The sequence below is a fragment of the Astatotilapia calliptera genome, chromosome 12 (genome assembly GCF_964374335.1).
Source record: "Astatotilapia calliptera chromosome 12, fAstCal68.1, whole genome shotgun sequence".
Classification (NCBI taxonomy): Eukaryota; Metazoa; Chordata; class Actinopteri; order Cichliformes; family Cichlidae; genus Astatotilapia; species Astatotilapia calliptera.
Window position 1 is genome coordinate 24,734,032 of NC_137433.1, and position 25,572 is coordinate 24,759,603.

The 25,572-nt window shown below is 38.9% G+C and overlaps 1 protein-coding gene across 2 annotated transcripts in view; it reads left to right on the forward strand.

Annotated features, from left to right (window-relative positions):
* Positions 1-25,572, forward strand: part of grid2 (glutamate receptor, ionotropic, delta 2) — a 548,182-nt gene that overhangs the window by 275,548 nt on the left and 247,062 nt on the right. For both annotated transcript variants that reach the window (XR_013912448.1, XM_026188535.2), the window contains exon 3: positions 23,736-24,023. Coding sequence is in view for 1 of the 2 variants with exons in the window: in XM_026188535.2 (XP_026044320.2) it covers positions 23,736-24,023 (288 nt within the window). In the remaining variant the exon portion in view is untranslated. The remainder of the gene's footprint in view (positions 1-23,735; positions 24,024-25,572) is intronic.

Genomic DNA, 25,572 nt, shown 5'->3' on the forward strand with positions numbered 1-25,572 from the left:
CGATATCATAAATTTAGATATCTGCCGATACCGATATGAATCCGATATAGTGTTTTTTAATCAACAAAACTGTTTTTTAAATATCTTGCTGCATTTTGTATAAGTTCATACTCAAGTTTAAAACAACAACTACACTAAAGCTATTCTGTTATACCTGTATGCAAAAAAAATGTTTCATAGTTCAGCAATACTGATCAATCTAATAAACTTAAACCTACACCATCCTCCCTATTCTGGTATTTTAAAGAGTACTTAGCATAAATATTAAGCAACCTAACTAATAGGGTTCCAACTCCCAGCAACAACAAAAATAAATAAATAAAAAATAGGGAACCACCCCTCACGCTCCACCTCATGATGCTTAATCGACGTAATCAACCTTAATTTGATGCAGTGTGAAAAAAATGCACAGAAATCAATTATTTTTCAAGAAATATTAAATAGATTCAACATCTTTCTTCAACAGAATTGCAGACTGCACAGATGGTACCTTCCCAAAGGAAAAAGTACTATAGCTTACTAGGGTATATATATTAGACTTAATAGTTACTATATACAGTAATGGACTTCTATTCATTTTGCATCAAATTAAAACTTTGGGTGTCAGATAATTATTTATTAAAAGCTTGACATTTTAAATGAGAATAAGAAATGTCAAGCCCCCCTTTTCCCTGTTAATGCCCTATCGGCCCCCCTGGCTAAACTTTGCTAGATCCGCCCCTGCACAGTTACCAGCGTCAGCTACGTAGAAAAAGATCCTCGAGTAGAAAGTAATATTAAATACATTCTAACAACAGCTGATCAAGCTTAAACGTGCTTCTGTTGTTCAGCCGCTGGTTTCCTCTTTCTGGTGCAAAGTGGGCCAAAAGCAAACTAGAGACACGGACTCACGACAGAAAAGCTGATCAGCTGATCGTTAAGCAGTTTCATGATTGAAGTAGCAGCAAGAAGAGGCAGTCGCTCCATATATCGTTTGTTAAGCTTAACGCAGGAATGCTTTACAAACATTCAGAGATGGACTTACACACTTGCTTTACTTCTCTCGGGGATAACTTTGTCGGAGATGAAATGCCGGGTTGCTAGCGAAGCTCCAAATGCTATCCAGAGCACCGACAGGTCCCGCATGCCACAGCCGCTCTATCACGTGATGCATACTGCTCCAACGTGCTAACGTTCTGAGGTGAGTTACGGCGTATTGCAAGTTTTGTGAGGTGCTTTCGTGATATTTAATGGATCGGATTACATTTTTTATTTTTCTCCGATATCCGATCCAGTAATTTAGGTCAGTATCGGACCGATACCGATACGTAATATCTGATCGGTCCATCTCTAATATGTATATGTATATGTATATACACTCAACAAAAATATAAACGCAACACCTTTGTTACTGCTCCCATTCCCCATGGGATGGACGTAGAGACCTAAAATTCATTCCAGATACACAATATAACCATCCCTCCCAAACAGTGGTCACAAATCAGTCCAAATGTGTGGTAGTGGGCACATCTGCTATATTGAGATAATCCATCCCACCTCACAGGTGTGCCACATCAGGATGCTGATCTGACATCATGAGTAGTGCACAGGTGTACCTCAGACTGCCCACAACAAAAGGCCACCCTGGAATGTGCAGTTTTGTCTCACAGCAAAATGCCACAGATGCCACAAGCAATGAGGGAGCGTGCAATTGGCATGCTGACAGCAGGAATGTCAACCAGATCTGTCGCCCGTGCATTGAATGTTCATTTCTCAACCATAAGCCGTCTCCACAGGCGTTTCAGAGAATATGGCAGCACATCCAACCGGCCTCACAACCGCAGACCTCGTGTAACCACACCAGCCCAGGACCTCCACATCCAGCAGGTTCAGAATCAGAATCAGAATCAGAATACTTTATTGATCCCTGGGGGAAATTATTTTTTGTTACAGTGCTCCATTTTAAACCAACATTAAGACAAGACAGACAATACGCTAACTAAGAATAGTACAATATATACATATATATACATACATACATACATAAGTCACTTATAAATAAATATTTGGAAAAGAAACATGTGTAGTTGTAAACATGTGTAGTTGTAAAGGTTCACCTCCAAGATCGTCTGAGACCAGCCACCCAGACAGCTGCTGGAACAATTGGTTTGCACAACCAAACAATTTCTGCAAACTGTCAGAAACCGTCTCAGGGACGCTCAACTGCATGCCCGTCGTCCTCATCGGGGTCTTGACCCGACTCCAGCTCGTCGCCGTAACAGACTTGTGTGGGCAAATGCTCACATTCGATGGCGTCTGGCACGTTGGAGAGGTGTGCGCTTCACAGATGAATCATGGTTCACATTGTTCAGGGCAGATGGCAGCTGAGAATGTCCCAGTTCTTGCATGGCCAGCATACTCACTGGACATGTCACCCATTGAGCATGTTCGGGATGTGCTTGACCGGCGTATACGACAGCGTGTACCAGTTCCCACGAATATCCAACAACCTCGCACAGCCATTGAAGTGGAGTGGACCAACATTCCACAGGCCACAATTGACAATCTGATAGACTCTATGCGACGATGTGTTGCACTGCATGAGGCAAATGGTGGTCACACCAGATACTGACCGGTTCTGGGACCCCAGACCCCCAATAGCGCAAAAAACTGCACATTCCAGGGTGGCCTTTTGTTGTGGGCAGTCTGAGGTACACCTGTGCACTACTCATGATGTCAGATCAGCATCCTGATGTGGCACACCTGTGAGGTGGGATGGATTATCTCAATATAGCAGATGTGCCCACTACCACACATTTGGACTGATTTGTGACCACTGTTTGGGAGGGATGGTTATATTGTGTATCTGGAATGAATTTTAGGTCTCTACGTCCATCCCATGGGGAATGGGAGCAGTAACAAAAGTGTTGCGTTTATATTTTTGTTGAGTGTATATATGTGTGTGATTGTGTGTGTGTGTGTGTGTGTGTGTGTGTGTGTTTGGGTTTTTTTTCTATTTGAGAAATCAAAAACAGCATATAATTTTCAATATGATAATTTGCATTCAGTCAGATTTAATCTTGTATAAATGATTCAGCACACCAAAAGATATACAAGACAAATATAAGATATACAAAAGTGTAGAATGAGGTATACAAAAATATGATAGTTACTAAACACATCAGAATTGACCAAATAGTTATGATCTCTTGAGAAAATATAGCAGTTTACTATTCTATAATGAGTTTTACTAAACAGAGCACATGTACCCATTTAAATCTTCCTCTTTGTCTGGTAACAGTTGCTTGCCTTCATTCTTCAGTGCCAGATGTCTCTTTGGGTGGGACTGACAAGTAAGTACTGCTTGCTGTAAAAGTAACACTTTAAAGGTACTGTGCGATACTGAAAGTATGTACTACACATTACTTGTTACTTTAAAAAGTAATAAATTACTTGTGGCATCTTCAAATTAACTCCTTCATATGACAACCTTAAACAACCTATAAAGGTGTTAAGAGGTATGACCCAGTACTTCTTTTTTTCCATAAAAGGTAAAAACTTGCTCCTTTTTGTGGGTAATGCATTTGGTTGTTGTCATTTGTTCAAACTAAGCTTACTCTTATTTTAGTATTCTGGCAGCATTTCTTTCTTTTGGTCTGCTCTATTATCGTACGCTTCCCACCTTGTCTAAATCTAAAAGAGAAAAGTTGTTTTTCTGCTATCATATTCAGGAAAACAACACAGGGACTTAAAATATATGCCAGCTCTAATAAGCCTAAAACTTCATTCAGTCAGGAAACAGAAACATTAAAGAAATGAATCATATGTTTTAAAAAAGTTCTTTTTTCTTTTTTATGGTCAACAAGCTGTGGCAGTTTAGGAAGTACCTTTTCTATGAACACAGGCATATAATGAAAATCTAGGTTTAATAAAAATTGATTAGAATGGGGGGAGCATTGGCTGCCACAGGTGCCTGGTGAAAAGAATATACTGGTAAGCACATAAACAGAATCTCTCTCTCCCTCATCCCTGTTTAATCAGACACAAGGTAATATCTTTTGGTTCAGATCACAGTGGATAGTTGAGCCCTGAGGGAATTTGGAAGACACAGATTTTCATTAAGGGGTATCTATCGAGATAAATCCTACCTGTGATACTGGCAAGTATTCCATTTTCTTCCCTGTTTGCTTGTTCCAGGTTGTGCATCTTTTAACAAAGATCCTATGTGTAACTTTGGATTGAGGCTGTATTTTCCCACCAATATTCTCAGTGCAAACACGGGTGCTTTTTATTATTGTGATTACTGGAAGATGAGAACATAGTCATTCAATATTACTTACATTTTATTTAGGCTTGCAGCATAATTAAAATCACACACTGTCTGTGTTTTAAATCAACACCAAACTCAGTTTTTATTTCATTAAGACCTTTCATTTGGGTTAATGAGTTATTCTTTCCAGTATTACAACACACAGCTGTTTGTAGTTAATCTAACCATTCATCTATTTATAGTCAGTACATAAAGTCTACAGTTTTCCTTATGGCAGTGTATTACACTCTTGGATCAGATGTCACTAGGGTTTTTTAGGAAGTGTACCAGAAAGATAAAGACACCTGTTACAGTTGTTTAGTTGCTCAGAAACCCCCCCCAAAACAAGCAGTAATAAGAGTGTCCATAATAACTTTTGGATAATATGCTAACTGTGTCTGTCATTAGATATGTTTTTTTTTTTAATTCTCTTTTGTATTTATATTTGGGCGTGTGGCATAATAATTATTATTAAATCAGCATCTTGAAAATTTACACCTCTTGTAAAAGAACAATAACTTCCTCTTACACACTGGCCTGGATTCAACTCTCAGATGATTAGAAACCAGTCCGTGTGTCATCGCAGGGAGTCCTCAACTTTTAAAAGCAATTATAAGAGCTGATTCGATTGAATGGCTATTACTGGTAGCTGTCTCAGCTCCATGTGCTAATAACAAATTACTCCTCTTCAAAAGTGATGAGCACAAGATGAGTATAGAACAGGATGATGCTCAAACACGTCATATAGCTTACTCTTCATGTTTCTTAAAGGTTGTACATGCTCCTCTAGTCAGCAGTTCACCCTCATGAAACTCCAAGTATTAATTAAAAGGGGAAATAGGTTTATGTAAGAGCTTGTGTGTGTGTGTGTGTGTGTGTGTGTGTGTGTGTGTGTGTGTGTGTGTGTGTGTGTGTGTGTGTGTGTGTGTGTGTGTGTGTGTGTGTGTATCAATAGACATGTCATGCTTCTAAATGATAAATCATCTTTTTTTCTTTTTGTCTTTGCCCTCCCTCTAATGAAACTACAAACCCATGCTGTGAAATAAATATAAACATGCACCCTTACAAACATGTCAACTCACAGAAATAGCACAGAGTATAAACTCCGGGCCTTCTCTGTCTGAGCGGATGCCAGCTCGTCCAAATTGGATCACAGTGTCTTCGAGGGGACTAGGTGTACAAGTATCAAAGAGATTGAAGGGCTGACAGCCAGCCAAATTAAAGCATTAAACCTTAGCATCCGTCTGGTTTCTGCACAGAGCGGGGCAGGAAAGGGGAGTGAGTGGGAGAGAGATTATAGAGGCGAGATTTAAGGGAGGGGACAGACAGGTGGTAGGGAGTGAGAAGAGAGAAAAACAGAACACAGCAGCATGAGATGAAGCGGAGGGAGAAGAAACAGAGAGGAAACCAGTGAGCAGGAGTGGGAGGCAAAAGGGAGAAGTGATCCGACAGCAGAGGGAGAGACAATGTCAATCCACAAAGGTCAGATAAAGGCAAAAGCTGTTACAGGAATGAAAGCACTGGGAATAAGAAATAATTGTCAGCCTAAATTATTATGTGTGACTCTGAACCCACAGGAAGTACATGTACACACTCCATATTTACTATTTTGGAAACAACAAAGTAATTTGCTCTGATTTTTCCTGTGAAAAGTGCTTGAGGCAAGAATAAACAGATGAACAAGCCAAGCAAGTTTTGTGAAAAATATACTTTACATAGAGTAGGTTATTGTTTTTACATTTAATGCCACACAATTATATATATACATGAATAATAAATGTGTGTCTTGATGCATTCTCAACAACTCTGCAGTTACTGAGTCAGCAGAGTGTTGGCAATTTTGATGCAATATGCACCTTAACAACCCCCCCCACCCTTAACTTTACTTTAATTTTATACACATTTGGCAGTGGGACTGAAAACACCTGATTTAAAAAGTGAAGAGGTGATAATGCTAATACATTTGTCTATCTATTGTATGTTGTAGCTTTGAAGTTTAGATTAGAATTAGAAATGTATTTTTGTGCTCTAACACGTACCTTCAGAATGAAATAAATATAGTAATACTTCCTTCAAAGTACAACTTGTGAAGTTGGGGGTGGGTTTGGCTACAAAGAAGTGTTTTTATTTATTTATTTTCCCAATTCAACATGCAGAGCAGTAAGTAGTCCACATATCGCACATATCCCTCATTTTAAGCCAATATAATGCTAGTACGTATCTATATTGGAAGTCCTGAAATTTCCACATGATATTGGTAGGGATCTGCCTATTAAATTATGTGTTCTCTAAGAACCAACCAATGGGCAAATCTGTTGTGAAAATTGATCTTGAATAATAGTCATTCACTCCTGAGTAACATCACCGTTTTCACAGGTTTGGAGTTCCAACAGACAGATACTTGTTCCTTAGATAACAGTATCTGGGTATGACAGCAGGAGATGCAAACCGCTTCAACACAATGACAGCAATAACAGCTTTTAGCGCTGTGCTGTCGAGTGGCACAAACAGCCGGGTGGAAACGGGACAACAGACAAACCACCACTGAGATTCAGACAGCTAGAAACACAAATGGATACTCATACACTGACACAGAAACACACACATGCCAATTAGTGACAAACATTGTAATTGCATCTCATAAGGATAGCAAAGTCTCATTAAAAATGAAATGAAAAAGGCCTACATCCACCATACTGTGTACACACAGACAACAGCAAATGTCTTTTTTTTGGTGCTTCATTTCTTAAAAATTAATTTGAATTTGATGTGTTTACCAAAACACTGATTGCTTTAATGAGCGGCACATTGTTGAGTGGTTGTTTGTGTGACCCCCCTGATGAAAACTAATTGACTTTGAGTCTAAAACTTTGATTAGAAATGTTGTCTTAGTAGAACATTCCTCTGTCAGAAGAGAATTGAGAGCCATTTCAGTTACGCTATGAGTTTTACACCTATATTGTTTATGTACTTTATAAAAAAATCTTTCCTTGTTGCTTTTAATGAAGTGAACAGAAACTGGGAAAATAGAGAAGGAAATTGATTGCTTAATTACGAATATGCTATGAACGCAAAGCAATTAACAAAAGCAATCCTTCTCTCTCACACACATTCACACACAACTTCAGCATTGCTTAATAATGTAGCTATAAATAGTTTTATATAAATTATTTTCATTCTGCTTAACTGGTCAAAGAGGGCATTAGGGTCTCTTTTTGCATATTTAATTAAATTGAATTCAAAATAAAATAATAAGTTATAATAAAAACTAAAATGACATTTTAAAGATTGCATTGCAGATATAAACCCATGGTGTCAAAAATAGTAAATATGATATTCATATCCTGTTAATCAAGTTTATTTAATTTTATTCTATTCATATAGCACCAGTGGACAGCAACAGGTTTCTCAGGATGCTTTATATTATAAGGTAAAAACCCTAATATATCAGACTGCAATGACCCCAACCCTAAGATGATCCTCTTTGAGCAAGCGCTTAGTGAAAGTGGGGAGAACGAACTCCCTTTAAACTAGAAGGGTCCTCTGGAAGCAGCAGCCTCAGTGATGGGCACCCATCTGCCATGTTGAGGGTGTGAGAGGAAATTCAATTTCAAAATCCTAGGTGATTTCAAACTTGGGTGTCCACATTGCCTGCTCACCTATCTGGTGAGGTGATGACAATACCCCACCAGCCCGAGAGGTAAACAGAAAACATCTCCTTCCTTCAAGAATCGCAAATAAGCCTAAAGTTGACAACAACAGGCTGTGGTAGCGTGATGGTAAAGTGGAAACAACCACATTATAATGGTAACACAAGTTTGGTGCTTTGCAAGGATCTGTACAGACAACATGCAAATACAAAGCTAGGCAACAACCCAGGCTGATTTTAAAGCTGAGTGCATGTTGACCCCAGCTTAGCAGCCAGACCTTCAACTTCAACAGGCAACAACAGGCAGTGATGGGCAGGAAAGCGTCTAGCCTCCATTTCTCCCTGTTCATGTTTCTAAAGTAGAATCGTTGGGCTGGTTTTCATCTTTGCTTTGAGTAAACAGAAAGCAGAAGTTCCACCTTCGTGAAAGCATCTCCAAAAACAAAATACGAAAAGACAAAAAAAAAGTAGAATTTGGATTAAATACATGACAAATACGGTCACTCCACACACTGTGGTGATGATGGCAGTTTTGATGATGATGTAGGTGTTACTGGTATGGTATATATTAAAAAATAAGCAAACAAACAGTTTACTCACATAAACTTTTATGTAATCCACTACACGCTCTATATGTTTTAGCTCCAGACACCCAAAGTAAATTTTAGTAGTTGTCTTATTATGTTCAAAGTTAAATAAGACTTTTCTGTCATATTCTTGCATTGACAGTCTACCTAATACTAGGGATGGGTATCATTTAGGTTTTATCCGATACCAGTACCAAACTGGTACTTTTGAAATGGTGCCGGTGCTTAAACGGTGCTCAAACCGGTGCTTAAAGAATGGAGAACACAAAATTAGTCCAAAAGCCTCTCATGTTCAGCTGTTTTTTTGTAAAAAGATAACAATGTTAGCCTTTTCTGCAGCTATGGGGCATATATGGTATCACTCTTGGCTGGAAGCAGTGCTTAATCAATGGAAAAAACACAAACTTTGTCCAAAAACCTCTCATGTTTAGCTGTTTTCCACTTTTTCTTTGGTCATTTTAGCTTTTTTGGCCAGGGTGAAGGGAGTATCTGCCATCAAACAAGAAGACAGCCGCATGTAACTGCGACGGTGTTTGCTAGTTCACCTTACATGCATTAATGTAATAACGTGGTTAGCCTACTCAACGTAAATTACACACGAACAACATTAAGCTACTCACGCAGGGAAGAACGGCTGCTGCTGCCATCATCATCCGTCATCATTTCTGCTACACTGGCAGGGCTAGGGGCCAGGACTCTCCTCTTTGGGTTCTTGGGGGATGTTGCTAACTCCGGGTCAGATAACAGGCAACCCACGCGCAGTAGATGTGCGCGGTGTGAAATACGGCGCATTTCTCGGCTTCTAACAAAATGCTATACGTCGCCAGGTGTTTCATCAGATTCGAGGTGTTACCTCCTTTGCACAGTATCAGCTTAAAGCACTTGTTGCAGGCTGCTGAGTTTGCATCTTTTGCTGTGAAGTACAGCCAGACTTTGACCGCTTCTCCTTGGGCATTTTTAATCTGTAGCTCTGCTCTAAAAGAACGTGCGTACCTGGGCCCGCCTACTATGCTTGCAAAGGTAAAATGATTGGCTGGAATCCAAAGTGTATGACATCTCAAGAAAAAAAAAAAAGCACCGAAATGTGCGCTGCTTTTCAGTCTGGTTACTACCGTTTATGTCAGAACCTGTGCCATAATGGCACCAGACACCGGTACCCCCTACCTAATACTAGCACACAAGTGCACATGCATACATGTCCCTTACGCCACTCATTTAACTCTGACAATCAAGGTCAGCGTCTTTTTGAGAGTGAAATATTTGTGCCATGTTTTCTATATTGCATTATCTAGAGAGAGTGGGAAAAAATGGCTCAGATCAAGGCCTTGACAGACTAAACGTGGCAGTTTGTGCAAGATTTATTTCTTTTTTTTAAAGCAGTTATTGCAGTCATGATCACAATTTTACATTGCAATCGTTAAAGGATAAAGTAGAGGGCTGCTTTAAAAAAAATCTATATTTATCAAACACAACTACAGTGGAGGACCCCAAAAATCACAAAGCATGTCTGTTTGTTAATGTTTTCACGCTGTGTGATTGACTATAAACATTTGCTCATTCAATTATGGATCAACAGAGTGACAGCAGAAGGGGCTTTACTGAGTACTTTGAACAGATTCTGCTGTCGCTTTTCAACTTGAAATACATCAGTCCCTTGCTCCTGGCTTCTCTCTAGGCCTTCACAGGGGGCCTGCCATCTGTCATGTGGTGCACGCACGTCATACACACGGTGTCCACAGTATATGAGCAGCGATGCACACAAACACACCAATATAAAGAAATTCCTGGGAACAAGCATGCAGTGGCATAAGCGATCACACACAAAAACCAGCAAACTCATGCTCACGTGCACGCACTGTTTCCTCCCTCTGAACTCATTCATTCTTGTTACAGCAACATAAGAGTTATCAAGCATCCTGTCAGGGGAATGGGAGAGAGAAATACAGTGGGGGAGAATGACAAAGAAAGGATGGCATGGCTTTGGCTGCAGTGTAGCTCTTGTATATTTATCTCAATTAGATTTTCTGGGACACTGTGTATACATAGGGTTTATTCCACCAGTCTTTGTGCGTTTCAGTTTGTATTAGTAGATATCAAGATATTTGTTGGACTAGATATGTTGTTCCGCTGTAGTTTAGAAAAACACTGCAGTGGAGTGAAGATTGGAAATGTTGGTGTCTTTTTTTGACTGGATGTCTGCAGTTTACCTTTCTTACCTCACAGTAGTCCATTTTTTTCTTCTCATGATTTCTATGCAGAAGCCCAAAAAACTGCTCTATTGCCTATTTTCCAGTGTAGAGTTTATTTACTTCAGTTCCATATGCTTTGTTTTAAGTGTTTGACAGTGTGTGCAACTGTATCCAAATACAATGGGAAACCATCATATGGAGCACAAACTCTTCTCTCTCTCTCTCGCTCCTCTGGATCTGTCAGTAATCCGGTGCCGCTGCACTTGAATCTCTATTTTTCTCCGAGCTGTATCTTTTGCTGTCTTTGTTCTCCAATTCCTCTTTCTCTGTCTCTTCACATCTCTATTTATGTGTTTCTCAGTCTTTGCCATAACCTCATATGTGCTAGGATCTATTAGCCTCTCTTCCCCCCCCCCCCCCTCACTCTCTCACGTATACACTTCTCTGTCAGTTTTCTTTCCTTCCCCTCCCCTCCCTTCCTCCATCGAGATCATCTGTAAAATAAAAGGTGAATATAGCCTTTAGCTAGGTACTAGCACTTCAAAGCCCTCTCATTTTCCCTCTCTCTTTTCATCATTGGAAGGTTGAGTACTGTTATAAACCCACATAACCTTTTCACCACATGGCCCTTGTCTCTGTCTGATCTCTTATCGATGCCAATTTTATCTCAAGTGTGAAGGAGCTACTGTACATTCAGTTTGAATATACAGTATATGGCTATGACTTAAACCTTCTGTTCCAAGTATGTCTAAGGCTTCCTAATTACATCTACTTCTCCAGAAACACAAAAATGCAATGTGTGTGAGCATGTAACAGGGAAGCCTGAGGATTTGAGTACCAGCTGCATATGCATATTTGTGTATATGAGTACCTCCCTTTGAAACTGTTGGTGCTCCTTGTATTTCAGCCTGGCCTCTCAGCAGTTTTGAGGAGTACTCTCAAAAACTGGACATGAATTGTTAAAATTTTCATGTCAGTGAGAGTGAATTTATAGGTAATGAATTATAATAGGGAGCATATTTCGCGTCAGGAATAGTATTTTTGTCGAGGGATATGTCACCATGACAACCAGGAAAACAAAGTTTTAAAAGACATGGCAAGCTGTATTTTAACCTAAAGCGTAAGCCACAAATTTGTAATGCATTACGTTAACCAAATGATATTTGCAATTAATAACATATTTTAAAAAAATATGTGAAAAAGCTGTGAGGTGTATGATTCAAAACTTGAGTCTCCAGGATGAAAGTCAAGACAGCCTACTCCACCACCATCGCTCACAACTACCAGACTTTTTCTTGCATCTTGATCAGCACATGTAAGAGCTGAGTGTTGAAAAATTCTGTTCAAGGACATAAAATAATGTTGGGAAATTCATGCCAAAGACTCGAGGAATAAAAAAGAAAGAAAATTGGTGTCCAAAATCACACTCCAGTAGATTAAACCTTGTGACTATATCACAAACTGTTGTTAGACTGAGTTGTGTAGTTGTAGGTAGGATAATCAGTGTTATTAATTTCTTTGTGTTTTGCAAGTTATGTCTAATCAGTGTATTTTTTTTTTTGTTCTTCTAGGCTGATTGCACTACTGGGGGGAAATATAAATCCATGTAGAAAAAAAAACTGATCAAGTTTATTTTGGCGTTGTTGACCATATGCTTGATTTATTGTTTTCTTGTATCTTCTAATTTACTTTGTCTTTGATAACTTCAAACTTGACACTGTACGATTTTTCCAACAACAAGTTTAAACTAGAAAGTGCATTTTCTGAAGAAACTGCAGTGTGAATGCTTGAATCTGAATGTATGCATTGAAATGAAATAATTACTGAATTTAAGTTAAAAAATTTGAATGAGATAAAAAAAAAACCCCGAATTTAACCTGAAAACAAAAGTGCTGAACTGCTAAAAGCTGAAGGTTACACAGAAGAAGAAGTTGGAAAAAAGCTGAAAATGTTTTAATTGTAAATTAGAAAAACCTAAGAAATGAGAAAAGAACATTTAGAGTCAGAAAACATCTGAAAGAATATTAAAAGGTCATATTCTTTGAATCACTGAATGACTAAAATGTGATCCCTCCACTTGGACCCACACAGTTTAAAAAGTTTACATCTCTGAGCTTTGAAAGACAAGATGTTGGAAAAAGAACAACGATGGCGACGTTTTGAGGGTAAAATGATGGCTTTAACACTGTGGACACAGCAGCAGTTGAAAGAGAAGTGTTTAAGATTAATTTTGGCAGAGTGGCAGAGAGAGCTCGTTAAGCAGGCAGGTGTGAGCCTGGTTGCTATAGTGACCGCACCCAATGGCTCCATACACACGGACACAGACATGCACCTCACTTTTGCTGCTTAAAATGAACAGAAAAGTCAGGCCGAAACAAATCGTTCCCAAATGAAAAGTAAAAGTCGTATTGACAAAATTCTTTCACTGTGAGCGACAGCAATGTCTAGTCTACCAAATTCTCAGTTTTCATGTCTGTGGAGTTTATTATATGGACGTGGTGACAGTGGAAAGACACCATGCTCTTCTGATTTTCAAACGAACCTTCTGAGCCATTTTAACATTAGAGTCTATGGAAGAGTTGGAGGGAGGAGGCTGTGCATTGGTGACATTTATGAAAGAACCATAACACCTAGTACAATAGTAAACACATTGGATGAAAGAGGACAGCCATGGCTACGTTTTGAGGGTAAAATCATACCTGTAGAGCAAACGCTGCGGACACAGCAGCAGTTTTAAAAAAGATTTTAAGATTATTTTTTTTGCTCCTCTCACTCTAGCAGTTGAGCTGCCTCACTCTAGCCCCAACATTCCGTCCCATACACACCCATTATAAACTCTGAAACGGGTGAAAAAACATCATGAAACTTAAACTGGAACTGAAGAAAAAGTATAATAGATATTGAAAAGATAAATGCAAGTTGAATAGTTGAATGTCTTGTCTTCGTTTTAAAGTTTGAATGGTGGCTCTATGTCAATGTATGTGGAAGTAGTAAGAGTTTAAAAATGAGTAAGTTGAATGAGGATTTGAAGGGTCTCCCCATTGAAATACATTATAAATTTTTGTTGAATAAAGTTGAATAAAATTAAAAATATAAATGTTAAAAATATGAAAAATGGAAGCAGCGTTGTCCAAAAGAATAGGAATCTAACGGTGTTGGAATGGTTTTTCTAAGTTGAACGGTTTTGAAGGAGTAGGATTACAAAAAACGTACGGAATACAGAATAAAATATAATAATAATAATAACTAGAAAGTGCAATTTCTGAAGAAACTGCAGTGTGAATGCTTGAATCTGAATGTATGCACTGAAATGAATTAATTGCTGAATTTAAGTTAAAAATGTTGAACGAGATGAAAAATACAGAAATTTTGGTACAGTGGCAGGCAGAGCTCGTTAAGCAGGCAGGTGTGAGCCTGGTTGCTATAGTGACTGCACCCAAGGGCTCCATACACACGTACACAGACATGCGCCTCACTTTTGCTGCTTAAAATGAACAGAAAAGTCAGGCCGAAACAAATCGCTCCCAAATGAAAAGTAAAAGTCGTATTGACAAAATTCTTTCACCGTGAGCGACAGCAATGTCTAGTCTACCTAATTCTCAGTTTTCATGCCTGTGGAGCTTATTATATGGACGTGGTGACAGTGGAAAGACACCATGCTCTTCTGATTTTCAAACGAACCTTCTGAGCCATTTTAACATTAGAGTCTATGGAAGAGTTGGAGGGAGGAGGCTGTGCATTGGTGACATTTATGAAAGAACCATAACACCTAGGACAATAGTAAACACATTGGATGAAAGAGGACAGCGATGGCTACGTTTTGAGGGTAAAATGGCGGCTGTAGAGCAAACGCTGCGGACACAGCAGCAGTTTTAAAAAAGATTTTAAGATTAATTTTTTTGCTCCTCTCACTCTAGCAGTTGAGCTGCCTCACTCTAGCCCCAACATTCCGTCCCATACACACCCATTATAAACTCTGAAACGGGTGAAAAAACATCATGAAACTTAAACTGGAACTGAAGAAAAAGTATAATAGATATTGAAAAGATAAATACAAGTTGAATAGTTGAATGTCTTGTCTTCGTTTTAAAGTTTGAATGGTGGCTCTATGTCAATGTATGTGGAAGTAGATACAGTTTAAAGAGGAGGAATTTGAATGAGAATTTGAAGGGTCTCCCCATTGAAATACATTATAAATTTTTGTTGAATAAAGTTGAATAAAATAAAAAATATAAATGTTAAAAATGAGAAAAATAGAAGCAGTGTTGTCCAAAAGAATAGGAATCTAACGGTGTTTGAATGGTTTTTCTAAGTTGAACGGTTTTGAAGGAGATAGATTACAAAAAACGTACGGAATACAGAATAATAATAAATAAAATAGAATAAAGATTAGAAGAACAATACTGTGAATGCTTTTCAAGCATTCACACTAATAATAAAGATTACAACAACAATACTGTGAATGCTTTTCAAGCATTCACACTAATTAGTTATATAAACTGTCATTGCCGTAGGCAAAGACTGCACAGCCAGACAAAGAAACATAGGTGCTATACGTGGGCTATGCATCACATGGTGCAAAGCACTCCAGTGAATAATCAAATAAGCAAGAATGATATAAGATCCTTCTGGGAACTCATTTCACCTTTTGGGTTGAAAAATGGTATAGCTGCTATTTTGTCTAAGTTTGAAATGTCATTGCAATATTAGAGAGCCAGAAAAGAGAATAGTTGATGCTGTACTGACTACTGCTGCTTGGAAAAGACAGTAAGGAGGTGGAAGAACACAAGACACTTGCTGGCATGTTGCACTGGATGGGTGCCTGGAAGAAAGGGGCTACAGATCCCTACACAGTCTTGTTGCCAGTACCAGGATTTTTAGGCATGATACAAGCAGCTATGGTCAGCTAGTATACAGTTACTCTGTCAGTGCGCATTTGCGTGTGAGTGTATGTCACCCCAACTGACTCACTGTATTGCTTATGGATGCTGGAGAGATCCATCCTTTCTTTCTCTATTTGTTGTGTTTAACACCTATAGAAATAAATATCATATCATTGTTCGATGGGATCATCAGCATTAGCAGTGGTTACTTAGACACCTACAGATACCTCTATACTCTGATCCCTTCATCACAGTCCACCCACCCTTTACCTCTCTTTCTTTTCACTTTAGCAAACTAAGTAGCTACTGAAGATATGCAAAGATGTAGCTAATTTTGAGCACATTTAAACAAGGCAGCTATCTACCTTCACTTCCATTAATTTTCTATTATTTTAGGCAATTAGCAAATGGCTTAATTATAAATATATTAATCAAAAAATAAGGTATTGTCTCTGGTTTTAAAGGATCTTGATATCTTTTTCTTAATGACTTTTTTATGAAACTGAAGTGCTCAATTAATGAATTTTGGATAATCAATCAACCCTTCCCTTCACATTTTTATTAACTGCTCTCTGTCGTTTCCTATAATATTTCCATCTGTGGGTATGCAATCCCTTTCTTTCTTACTGAAGTAACTCTGATAGAGTCTTGTATCATTATGGAGTTCTCCATATTTCATCTCTCTGCGGTTCCCTCCTTCCTTTCATCACCTTCACCATCTCCCTTTACTGCCCTATGATTTGCATTTGTCTCCGTCTTACTCAACAAGCCTTGATACCTACTTTATTTCCCTGAGCTTTTTACTGTAATGCATGCTTTGAAAACATCTCAATCCAGCTTTTCATTTGTCCTCCCATTTATTTTTAATTCTCCTTTTCTACTCGTTTGCTAATGTTGCTCTCACGATTCATCAATGTATTTACTGTCTTCCAAATCTATGTACACAGCTGCAGATAATTAAGTTTTTTCATGCTGGCTCAGGCACAGTGAAAGGCACCAATAGCATTGGGAAATCCCTTACTGGTAAATGGTGTAAACACTGCTAAATATTTTGTTTGATATACAGTATGTCACTAATGTGTTAGATAAACACCATCAGATCAGCCTGTTTGCGCAATCCGTGTGTAAAATACCAAAGAGACACATATTCACCCACTCAGAAATCAGAAAATCTTGTTTCCTATAAATAATACAGTTCTGGATTGGGTCAATCTGTTACAGGTAAATGAACATACCCAAGCTCCCCATCTCATGCCAGTTATTGCCAAATGATGACAAAGTGAACTGATTGAAATGCAGTTCCTGTAGCTATTTTGTCAAAATCTGATCAGACTTTCTTTTTTTCTTTCTTTCCAGTGAAACGTTTCACTTTCTTTCTTTCCAGTGAAACGTTTCACTTTCGGAGAGTAATGATTGTGTACAAGCGTATTACACATTTAAAAATAATAGTAATATGAAAAAAAAAACCTTTCCCCCTACATGTTCACATGATAGATCCACTAGATTAAGGAAGTGTTGGGGAAAAAAGAAAACGACACACATCTGTCCTAGCGAAGTAATAGCAGTAAAAGCCCAAAGGCTGTAAACAGAAGAGCTGTGGATTTTCCCAGGGGACACGTTCATCTCCTTGACTTTACAATAGATTGAGCCGGGGCACAAAGATATATATGGCGTCAGGTTTGTCTGAATGGATTGAGGGTGGATGAGCGAATAGCCAAAGGAAAGAAGAGATGAGAAAAAGGATAAACTGTCAACCCATGGGCCACTATACCCACACCACATATGCCCATAGTTTATTTTGATTCTGTACTTTCTCTTGTGAGCACACACACACACACACACAATAACACACAATAAAAATTAATTCACTGGCAGGCACTGAGAAGCATCAAATAGCGAGCAAGTATCACATTTCGCACTGTCTTTTTTCCTTGTGTAGATATTGTCTAAAAGAAATCACTCTTGACTGTGGGTTGACATAAGACAAATGGATTTTTGAGGATTACTATTTGCTGAAAACTGAAAGTTATGCTAATTCAATGGAAATCACATAGGTGGTAGATGCTGAAAGAAGAGTGGTGAATTTTAACAGGGGATGAAGTAGCCACTAGAGAAGAAGGGCATGGGGTGCATTTTAATTGGATTTAAAGAACAATTGAGTTGCTGGATTGATGAGTGGATGAATGGAGAAAAGGAACAAAAAAAAAAAACTTCCCACAATTATCTCCTGTACATGTTTCAGGTAATGGAAAACAAAGTAAAGGAATTAGTTTTTAGACCAAATGAGAGGAAAAAGAAAATAGAGCACGGCTGTGGTAAAGAGGCACTTATCTGGCATCCTCATAAAAACTAGGAACTAAAATCTGGGTTCATTATACAGTTCACTTCAAGTTGAATTTGTGAGAGGCAGGAGAAGAGTAGAGGAGTTACAAAAGAGAGCAAGGTGGAAGGATGAGTGGAGTGAAATTAAGGGTTATTTTGCAAAAATAAGAGAAGAGGGAACGTAGGAAAAGTGGCATGTTAGGAATTTCATTGCAAATAAAAAAAGAAGAAAAAACTGTGAGACAGATACTGAAATAAAAGGGGACGGCTTATTCATCTGGTGAGTGTGATAACAGTGAATGCAGCCACTGGATGAATATAGTGGTAAAGGGTACTGAGGGAGAAATGAGGAGAGAAATGAGGAGAGGAGCGCAGATAGAGTTACAGACAAGACAAAAAGAGCCTGGATGAAAGAGAGGATGTATACATCTCCAGGGCACAAAGACTAGAGCTGAATAGATGATGTTAAATGTGACAAGATGAAGGGACCAAAGGGGGTCCATTAAATGTTAATGGGAACAGGGTAGACGGTCGAGAGGCTACCCGGGGCAAGAATAAGAACAGATTGTGTTTGTGAGAAATCATTGGTCTGGTATTTTCAGCAACAGGAAGTGCCAGAAGTCTAAAGAACCTACAGTGATAAATTTCTAAAGAAACAGAGTCGAAAAGGGCACGTTATCTTTTACTCATTCTACCCCCCTGAGCACATTAATTCAAGTGCAAATTCCCTGAAGGAGCGTATATCAGCAAACTACGATTCCACACATCCACGCAGGCGCTCACAGAGGCATTTACAGTATAGAGCAGAGCATATTTTCAGCCTGCCAGCTCTGTGACTAAGCATCTCTCCCTGCCACTCAGTGCTTAGTCGTGTATGGCACTGTGCATGGCAGCAGTTTGGAACTGTGGACCTTCAAACAATACATGTAACAATATACGGACACAAGTAGGTCATTCAAACACACACTCACACACTAAACACAGAGATACACTTCTGGCTAGGACAGTGCTTTGTGAGCTTGCAGGACTTCCTATTTGTCTATGAATTTCTGATCAAACCAGCCACTTTCTTTTGATTACACACTCATCTTACAGCCAGGGGATACATGGTTTTTCATTCAACCACTCTTCTGCTGAAAACAAACTAAGTCCTCCCTGTTGCTGGAAGTATAATCATAACCTAATGAATAAATAATACAATATCTGTTTGCTAGGTGTTTTTGTTTTTGCTGCTGAATAGAGACACTTGGGAGATTTGTGAGGAGACTCCCCCTTACACAATGGCAGTCTTTTTTAATATCTTTGTTGCATTGTAGATCATAGATTAAGAGGACTGTTATATTAGAGATAATATGCTAATGTTAACTACACTTTCCCCTTATTTAACATAAAATAGTTCCACAGAGAGGCAGAGGCTGTGCTTTAGGGAGAGAGAGACTCTAAATTTCTTGTGTTTATTGGTTCTCTTCAGGTATTGATTTCCTTGCTTCCTATCCATCTGTCTTTCGCTGTTGTTTCCATCCTTCAGACACCGGGTCACAGAATCTGGAGGACAGTGTGTCAGTGTGATAAAGTCTGTATGGTGTGTGTCAGTGTGTGGTGGAAGGAGAGCTGCTTTGAGAGACACAGCTAGAAGAATCGGTCACACCTGGACGCAGGTGAAGTGCTTGCAGTTCATTTATTCTGACAGACCAACAAGCAGGAGACAGTGCTCAATAACATGCTCTGCTGCAAACAACTCATGTAAAATGCACGCTGACATACAAACATAAAAACGTCTGCATATAAACATTAAGTGGATGGGACAGAGTGTATACTTGATTTATGTAGTGTGTTTTTTTGCAATGGTACTGAAAAGCAGACGAGGCTAATAAAACCCCCATGGCCAAGCACCTGAAGTTGTAGAGAGACACCTGTGTTTAGGAATGACTGATATTTACATCTCTCACATGAACACCTCTCCATAGCTGTTTGTCAGGTCTTAGCTGCTTTAGGGAGACTGAATCCGGCATCATTTATCATGCATCACCATACTGCCCACACAGGGGTGGGGCGTTTGCGTGCGTGGGTTGGCGATGATGTTGGGTTGTGAGTGTGGTTTGGTGGTGGTTGTAGTTCATGATGATACGTCAAGAATTCCAAATAGCAATACTTTCTATTTTTTGCCTACGCCATGGCTCACAATATGAAGTGCTTTGAAGTAACTATTGTTTTAATTTGGCAGTCTAGAAATAGAAGTTAATCGGATTGGATTGAACCGAATTGAACTGAAATACAGATCTATCATTTACTCTTAAAACATTGTTCATCCCTACAGCTTAACATCGTACCAGTAGCTCTAGCTCCTTCTCATGTTCATTCATTAAACTGTTGCCTACATCAGAGTGATGTAAACTTGGGTTGGGTTAATGCAACGAGCCCTTTAAGTTATTAGCAAAAAGTATTAATGAGGCTAATGCTTAGAAGCCCCCCACAGACTTAAGGATGTGTGATGTAGAGGGGATGAGGGCACTAATTCTCCAAAGTGCCCCAATAACTAATGGATTAGCAAAGCTTTCCATTAGCCAAAGCCTTGATCGTGCTAGGCTAATGTGCTGTTTCTAGACTGGAACAATGCAGCTAGTTAAAAAAAAAAGTTAGTTAGCATGCCAGCTATAATACACATGTACAGACTGAGTAATTTCCCTAGATGTCCTCAGCCCAAAAATCAGTCTCAGTGCCAGTTTTATTTAAATAGCACAATCCATTTCACGTGAGCTATGAAAAATAAAAACATTAAAACTATGGCAAAAATAAGAGAAAACAAAAAAACACGACAAAAACTAAAAAATAGAAATTAACATGCACACAAACTCACACAGTTATTAACTGTAAGCTACTTAGAATAAAAAGGTTTCAAGTCTATTTTTGAATGTAGACACAGTTGCAATTGACCTCAGGTCAGCGGGCAGCTTGTTCCAAAGAAGAAGACCACAGTAAGTGAAAGCACCTTCAGCACACTTAGATCTAATTCTGGGAACTGTCTTACGATCCTCAGCCGATGACCTGAGGAGTCTAGTTGGGTTATAGACACTGAGCAAGTCAGAGATGTACTGAGGGTCCAAACCATTGAGTGCTTTATGAACTCAAAGAAAGATTTTAAAGGCGATTCCGTAATGAACTGGGAGCCAGTGACGTGACTTCATCACTCGGGTTACATGTTCAACTATTCAGAGACATGTAGGCTCACTCGCACAGGTCTAACAACCCTGTGATAGGCCCAGGTGCAGATATTTTTCAGGCCCTTACTGCCACATCATATTGAGCAAACACACATCATATACTCTTTCCTCCTCTTTCACACAGACACACAAACACAGGCTGCATTTACTAGCATGTGAGCTGCATATTCCTAGATTTTATACTGTGCATTTAGACATTTGAACATTTTATTTACACTGCCTTTGACATAGTATTTTATTCTATTCTATTGTTTTTTCTTAATTTTTGCTGCTCTTAATTTCGTACTGTCCACTTTCTGCCGTGACCAAGCAAATCTTATCTCTCTCATCTCTTAAAAAACATTGGCCTTTGGTTCACAAGATCTGACCATCTGACTGTCTTTGCTCACTTGCTCACTAGACATGACTGGACTTACCTGTGCTCAAACATTAGGTTCCTGGTAGATCGATTCTGGGCTCAATGATTTTTAAGAATAGAGGCTGTGACTAAGCAGCATGGTGAGAGTTTGTGAAGTTTAATCATATATTGTTAGAGTTTAATTAATTCCTCAAAAGTGGACTTGAACAATGGGCAGTGAGACTGAAACTGTATTAGCTTCTACACATTAATCATCTACATCAATGCAGAATGAAATGGTTTTTTGGAAAAAACCCTTCAGCTATTGCTAAAAAGGAAAATTGCTTCCAACAATGTTTTTGCCAGTTAATTACAAAAAGGGTTTGCGTTCATATATTTAAAGTTATTGCTCATAAAATCAGATCAGTGTCCTGGAACTGCTTGAGTGACAACTTCAGCCAGTCAGTCAACTTCAAGTCAAACTGTTTTTGAGCAGACCATCCCTCATACGTATTTAATCTTCTGTGTTAACTTTTTTGTTTATAATTTCAGACAAATAAAGAGTGACATGAATTTGGTTTTAGGGTGACTGTAACATCTCGTAAATAAATAAGGCCAGTGATGCTTGAACTAACGTGAATTAATTAAACTTGATTTAATTAAACAAACTGAATTAAACTACAAAACGAAATTAATCAGACAGCACGCTATGCATCAGTAAAACACGCATGCACACAAATCTACAGGCACACATACTAATTTCTCCTGATTTGAGACTTCATCCTCACCTCTTTGAACACTTTGAAATCCAACTCATTAGGTTGTTTTTGTGCAACCAGCTGACACGGTATTCATTGTCATATTGTATAGGTCACATGTTACACACACACACACACACACTTGCACACATGCAGTGCTTTATTCTGCCCTCTCAGCACGATGATTCTGTCTCCTCGAGCTTCTCTTTTTCTAAAACTTTTTTTCTTTTCACTTTCTTTCTTTGGCTTTATTTTTGCAGTGTCAACAGATTACTCCCTGTGGCATTACACAGGCTGACTGTGTGTGTTTTAGATTGTGCTAACTTGCTTTTATACATTGCCATTTCACAGTTTGTGTGTCTGCATCTCTGTTTGTGTTGCTATACTGTCTTTAAACAGTCTTTCACCGCTCTTTGTTTTTCTCAGTAAATCTGTGACAGGATTTTAGTCAGCTAGGAGTAAAATAAACACTGCTAACATTAAAGGATGCAGTGAGGAGCAGAAGAGGAGGATGAAATGAGGATCAGGATAGATAAGGGATGGAAAAGGGAGAGGGAAAGCTGGGGACTTTCAGAGAGGCAAACAAAAAACCAAAGCAATAAAGAGGTGAAGAGTCAAAAGAGTGAAGAAGCAAGGATAGGTGAATGTTTATGTTACCATGAGGGTAAACAAGAGATGATGGAGAAAGCGGCTGGTGAGTGAAGATGTTGCGAAAGATTGGGAGGTGAAAATCGAAAGATTCTGAAGGAGGAATGTTAGATAGGATGTGGCACAGGAAAGCAGATGATTCCAAACTGAGGACACTGTATAGTATTCTGCAGTGCTGTAAGGCACTTAAAATAAAAATCACTGCAAGACTGTGACTCTGAAATGATTGGGGCTGAAAGGTAAGCACTCAGAGGGGCTGTTTTGAACAAGAAGGGAGATAACAGGGGAGTGGGTTGAGAGGGTAGGAGGTAGAGGTATATTTGATAGCACTAGAGGCCTAACAGGAAGGAATAAGAAGTGAAGTAAGCACACACAAAGTGTCTCATTGCTGAGGAGAATTTAGGAAGCGGAGCACAAAAAGTCTCTGGCAAAAGTGACATATTTTGAATAGATATATTTATGAGTCCTTATGTTTTCTAATAGCGTTTTACATCACGGCAACACTGTTACTACTCTGCTACCATATATCTGTTTAATTATACTTCCTTCTTTCTTTTTCTAGACAACACAACATATGACTGTAATAGCTTGGTATTCATAATAAATGTCCAGTGCATTTGGAAACAATCTCCAAAATGTTTTTCCGGGCCCTTTAATTAACTCTGCAATGTGGTGACCTTGCCTTGGTGCACTCTTACTCTTTTACAAAGACTCCTAGGATCAACAGTATGACATATACTTTCACTGGTGATTTTTCTTAGAATAAAACAAGTAGTACAACATTTTTTCTATGCTTTGAAATCTAATATATGCCTTCTTTTTTTCTTCTTTGTCTGCTCCCTCCTTCCGTTAGCCTGTGAGCTGATGAACCGTGGAATCCTGGCTCTGGTCAGTTCAATTGGCTGCATGTCGGCAGGCAGCCTTCAAACTCTAGCTGATGCCATGCACATCCCCCACCTCTTTATCCAGCGCTCCCCAGCGGGAACACCCCGTTCAGCCTGCCCACCGACCAGTCGAGTCCCTGGAACAGATGACTACACCTTAATGGTTCGCCCACCTGTCTATCTCAATGAGGTCATCATGCAAGTGGTATCTGAGTATAGCTGGCAGAAGTTTGTTCTCTTCTATGATTCTGATTTCGGTAAGGAAATATCTATCTATCTATCTGTCTGTCTGTGTCCATTACATACAAACGCGACATTTTAGTAGGTTATGAAGACGATCTGCTTTAACTGCCGTCTCCAACAGTACATTACAGAGAAAGATAATGGACACACTTCCTTTTTGTTTTTTTCTTACCTTCTCTCGCCCAAACACACATGGATAGACAGGCGTATACATGCGTATACGTGTGCCAGGGCACACTGAAAGAGGCAACCTGTGTCTTCATGCAAGTGACACATCTGTTTGTGTGGATGCGTTACTTTTCTTTATCTCGCGACCACGCTTTCTGGTCCATTAATTCTATCATTAGACCAGAAACATCTTTGTGTCCCTTTTATAAAGAGCCGAAAAGATTTGTCAACCTTGGTCAGTTTTCTTCTAATATTTCTTTTGCTGTTGGTGTGTGTGCAGATATATATGTTGTTGGGTTTTTTTGTTTTGCTTTTTTGTAGTATCTGTGCATGATGTTTGTTGGGGCTGCATAAGTTGTATGATTAGTGACCCCACCCATTGCAATTCCTTGTCTACAACAAACCTATTATCTCTTTACTCAGTTGATCCTCTCCTTGTGTTTGAGGTTACAAACTTGATCAAACTCTCATATACCATATACCCTTTCAGTATATGTCTACACAGGGTCAAGAGCATGTTCTGGTCTGATTTATCCTCCTCATCACTAGATTGACTGCCTGTCATTGTAGGGCTTTCCTTCCAGGTCAACCATCTATCTTTACTTTCATTTCAAAAGGTGATACAGAAGATAAAGGTACTAAGGCAAAGCTTCTAATAGGTTAAAACTCAGAAAAAAATACTTTGGTATCATGCTTGCTAATGGAAAACACCAGCAGTGACATCATTCATTGGTGGGTCGACTGAAGTACAGCACTAAGAGCTTTAGCTCATAGAAAGCAATGTATACGCTTTCTGCCCTAGGTGATTCATTGTTGATTTACTTGTCATAGCCATAATGGAGCTCCATTCCTCTCATTGCAGTCAATTTACAAAATCAATATGTTGTATGCATTGAACTTCGATGGGATCACTCCTGTGGACATATTTTTAAGTTGAAGGTTGAAGCATTTAGTCAGTGTACTGAGAACAGTAGGTCATAAAATGTATCTTCTAACTAGGCAGCTCTGCCAAGCATTTTATACTGAATGAATACTGAACATTGTTAATGGTGCCCTTTTAGAAATGCTAATGCTAACAGCATGATAAAACAACATTTGAAAACAGAATTTTTATCCAGTCTGGTAGTTGATAGTCTATATTCCAAAAGCAATTTCAAGTGTGCTAAGAACCACAGTCTTCCTCTATGAGTCTGCTACACTGTTAGCATAATGTTAGCTAATGTTTAACATGGCATTAGTTTGTGGAGAAAGATTAATGTTACAAGGTCTTCAATGATAAAAACAAAACACACACACAAAAAAACCAGAGAAAACCTCAACAATCAGACAACTCCCTGCGAGGAAGCACTTCAGACTTGACAATAGAAAGAAAAAAACTCCCTTTTAATAGGAAAG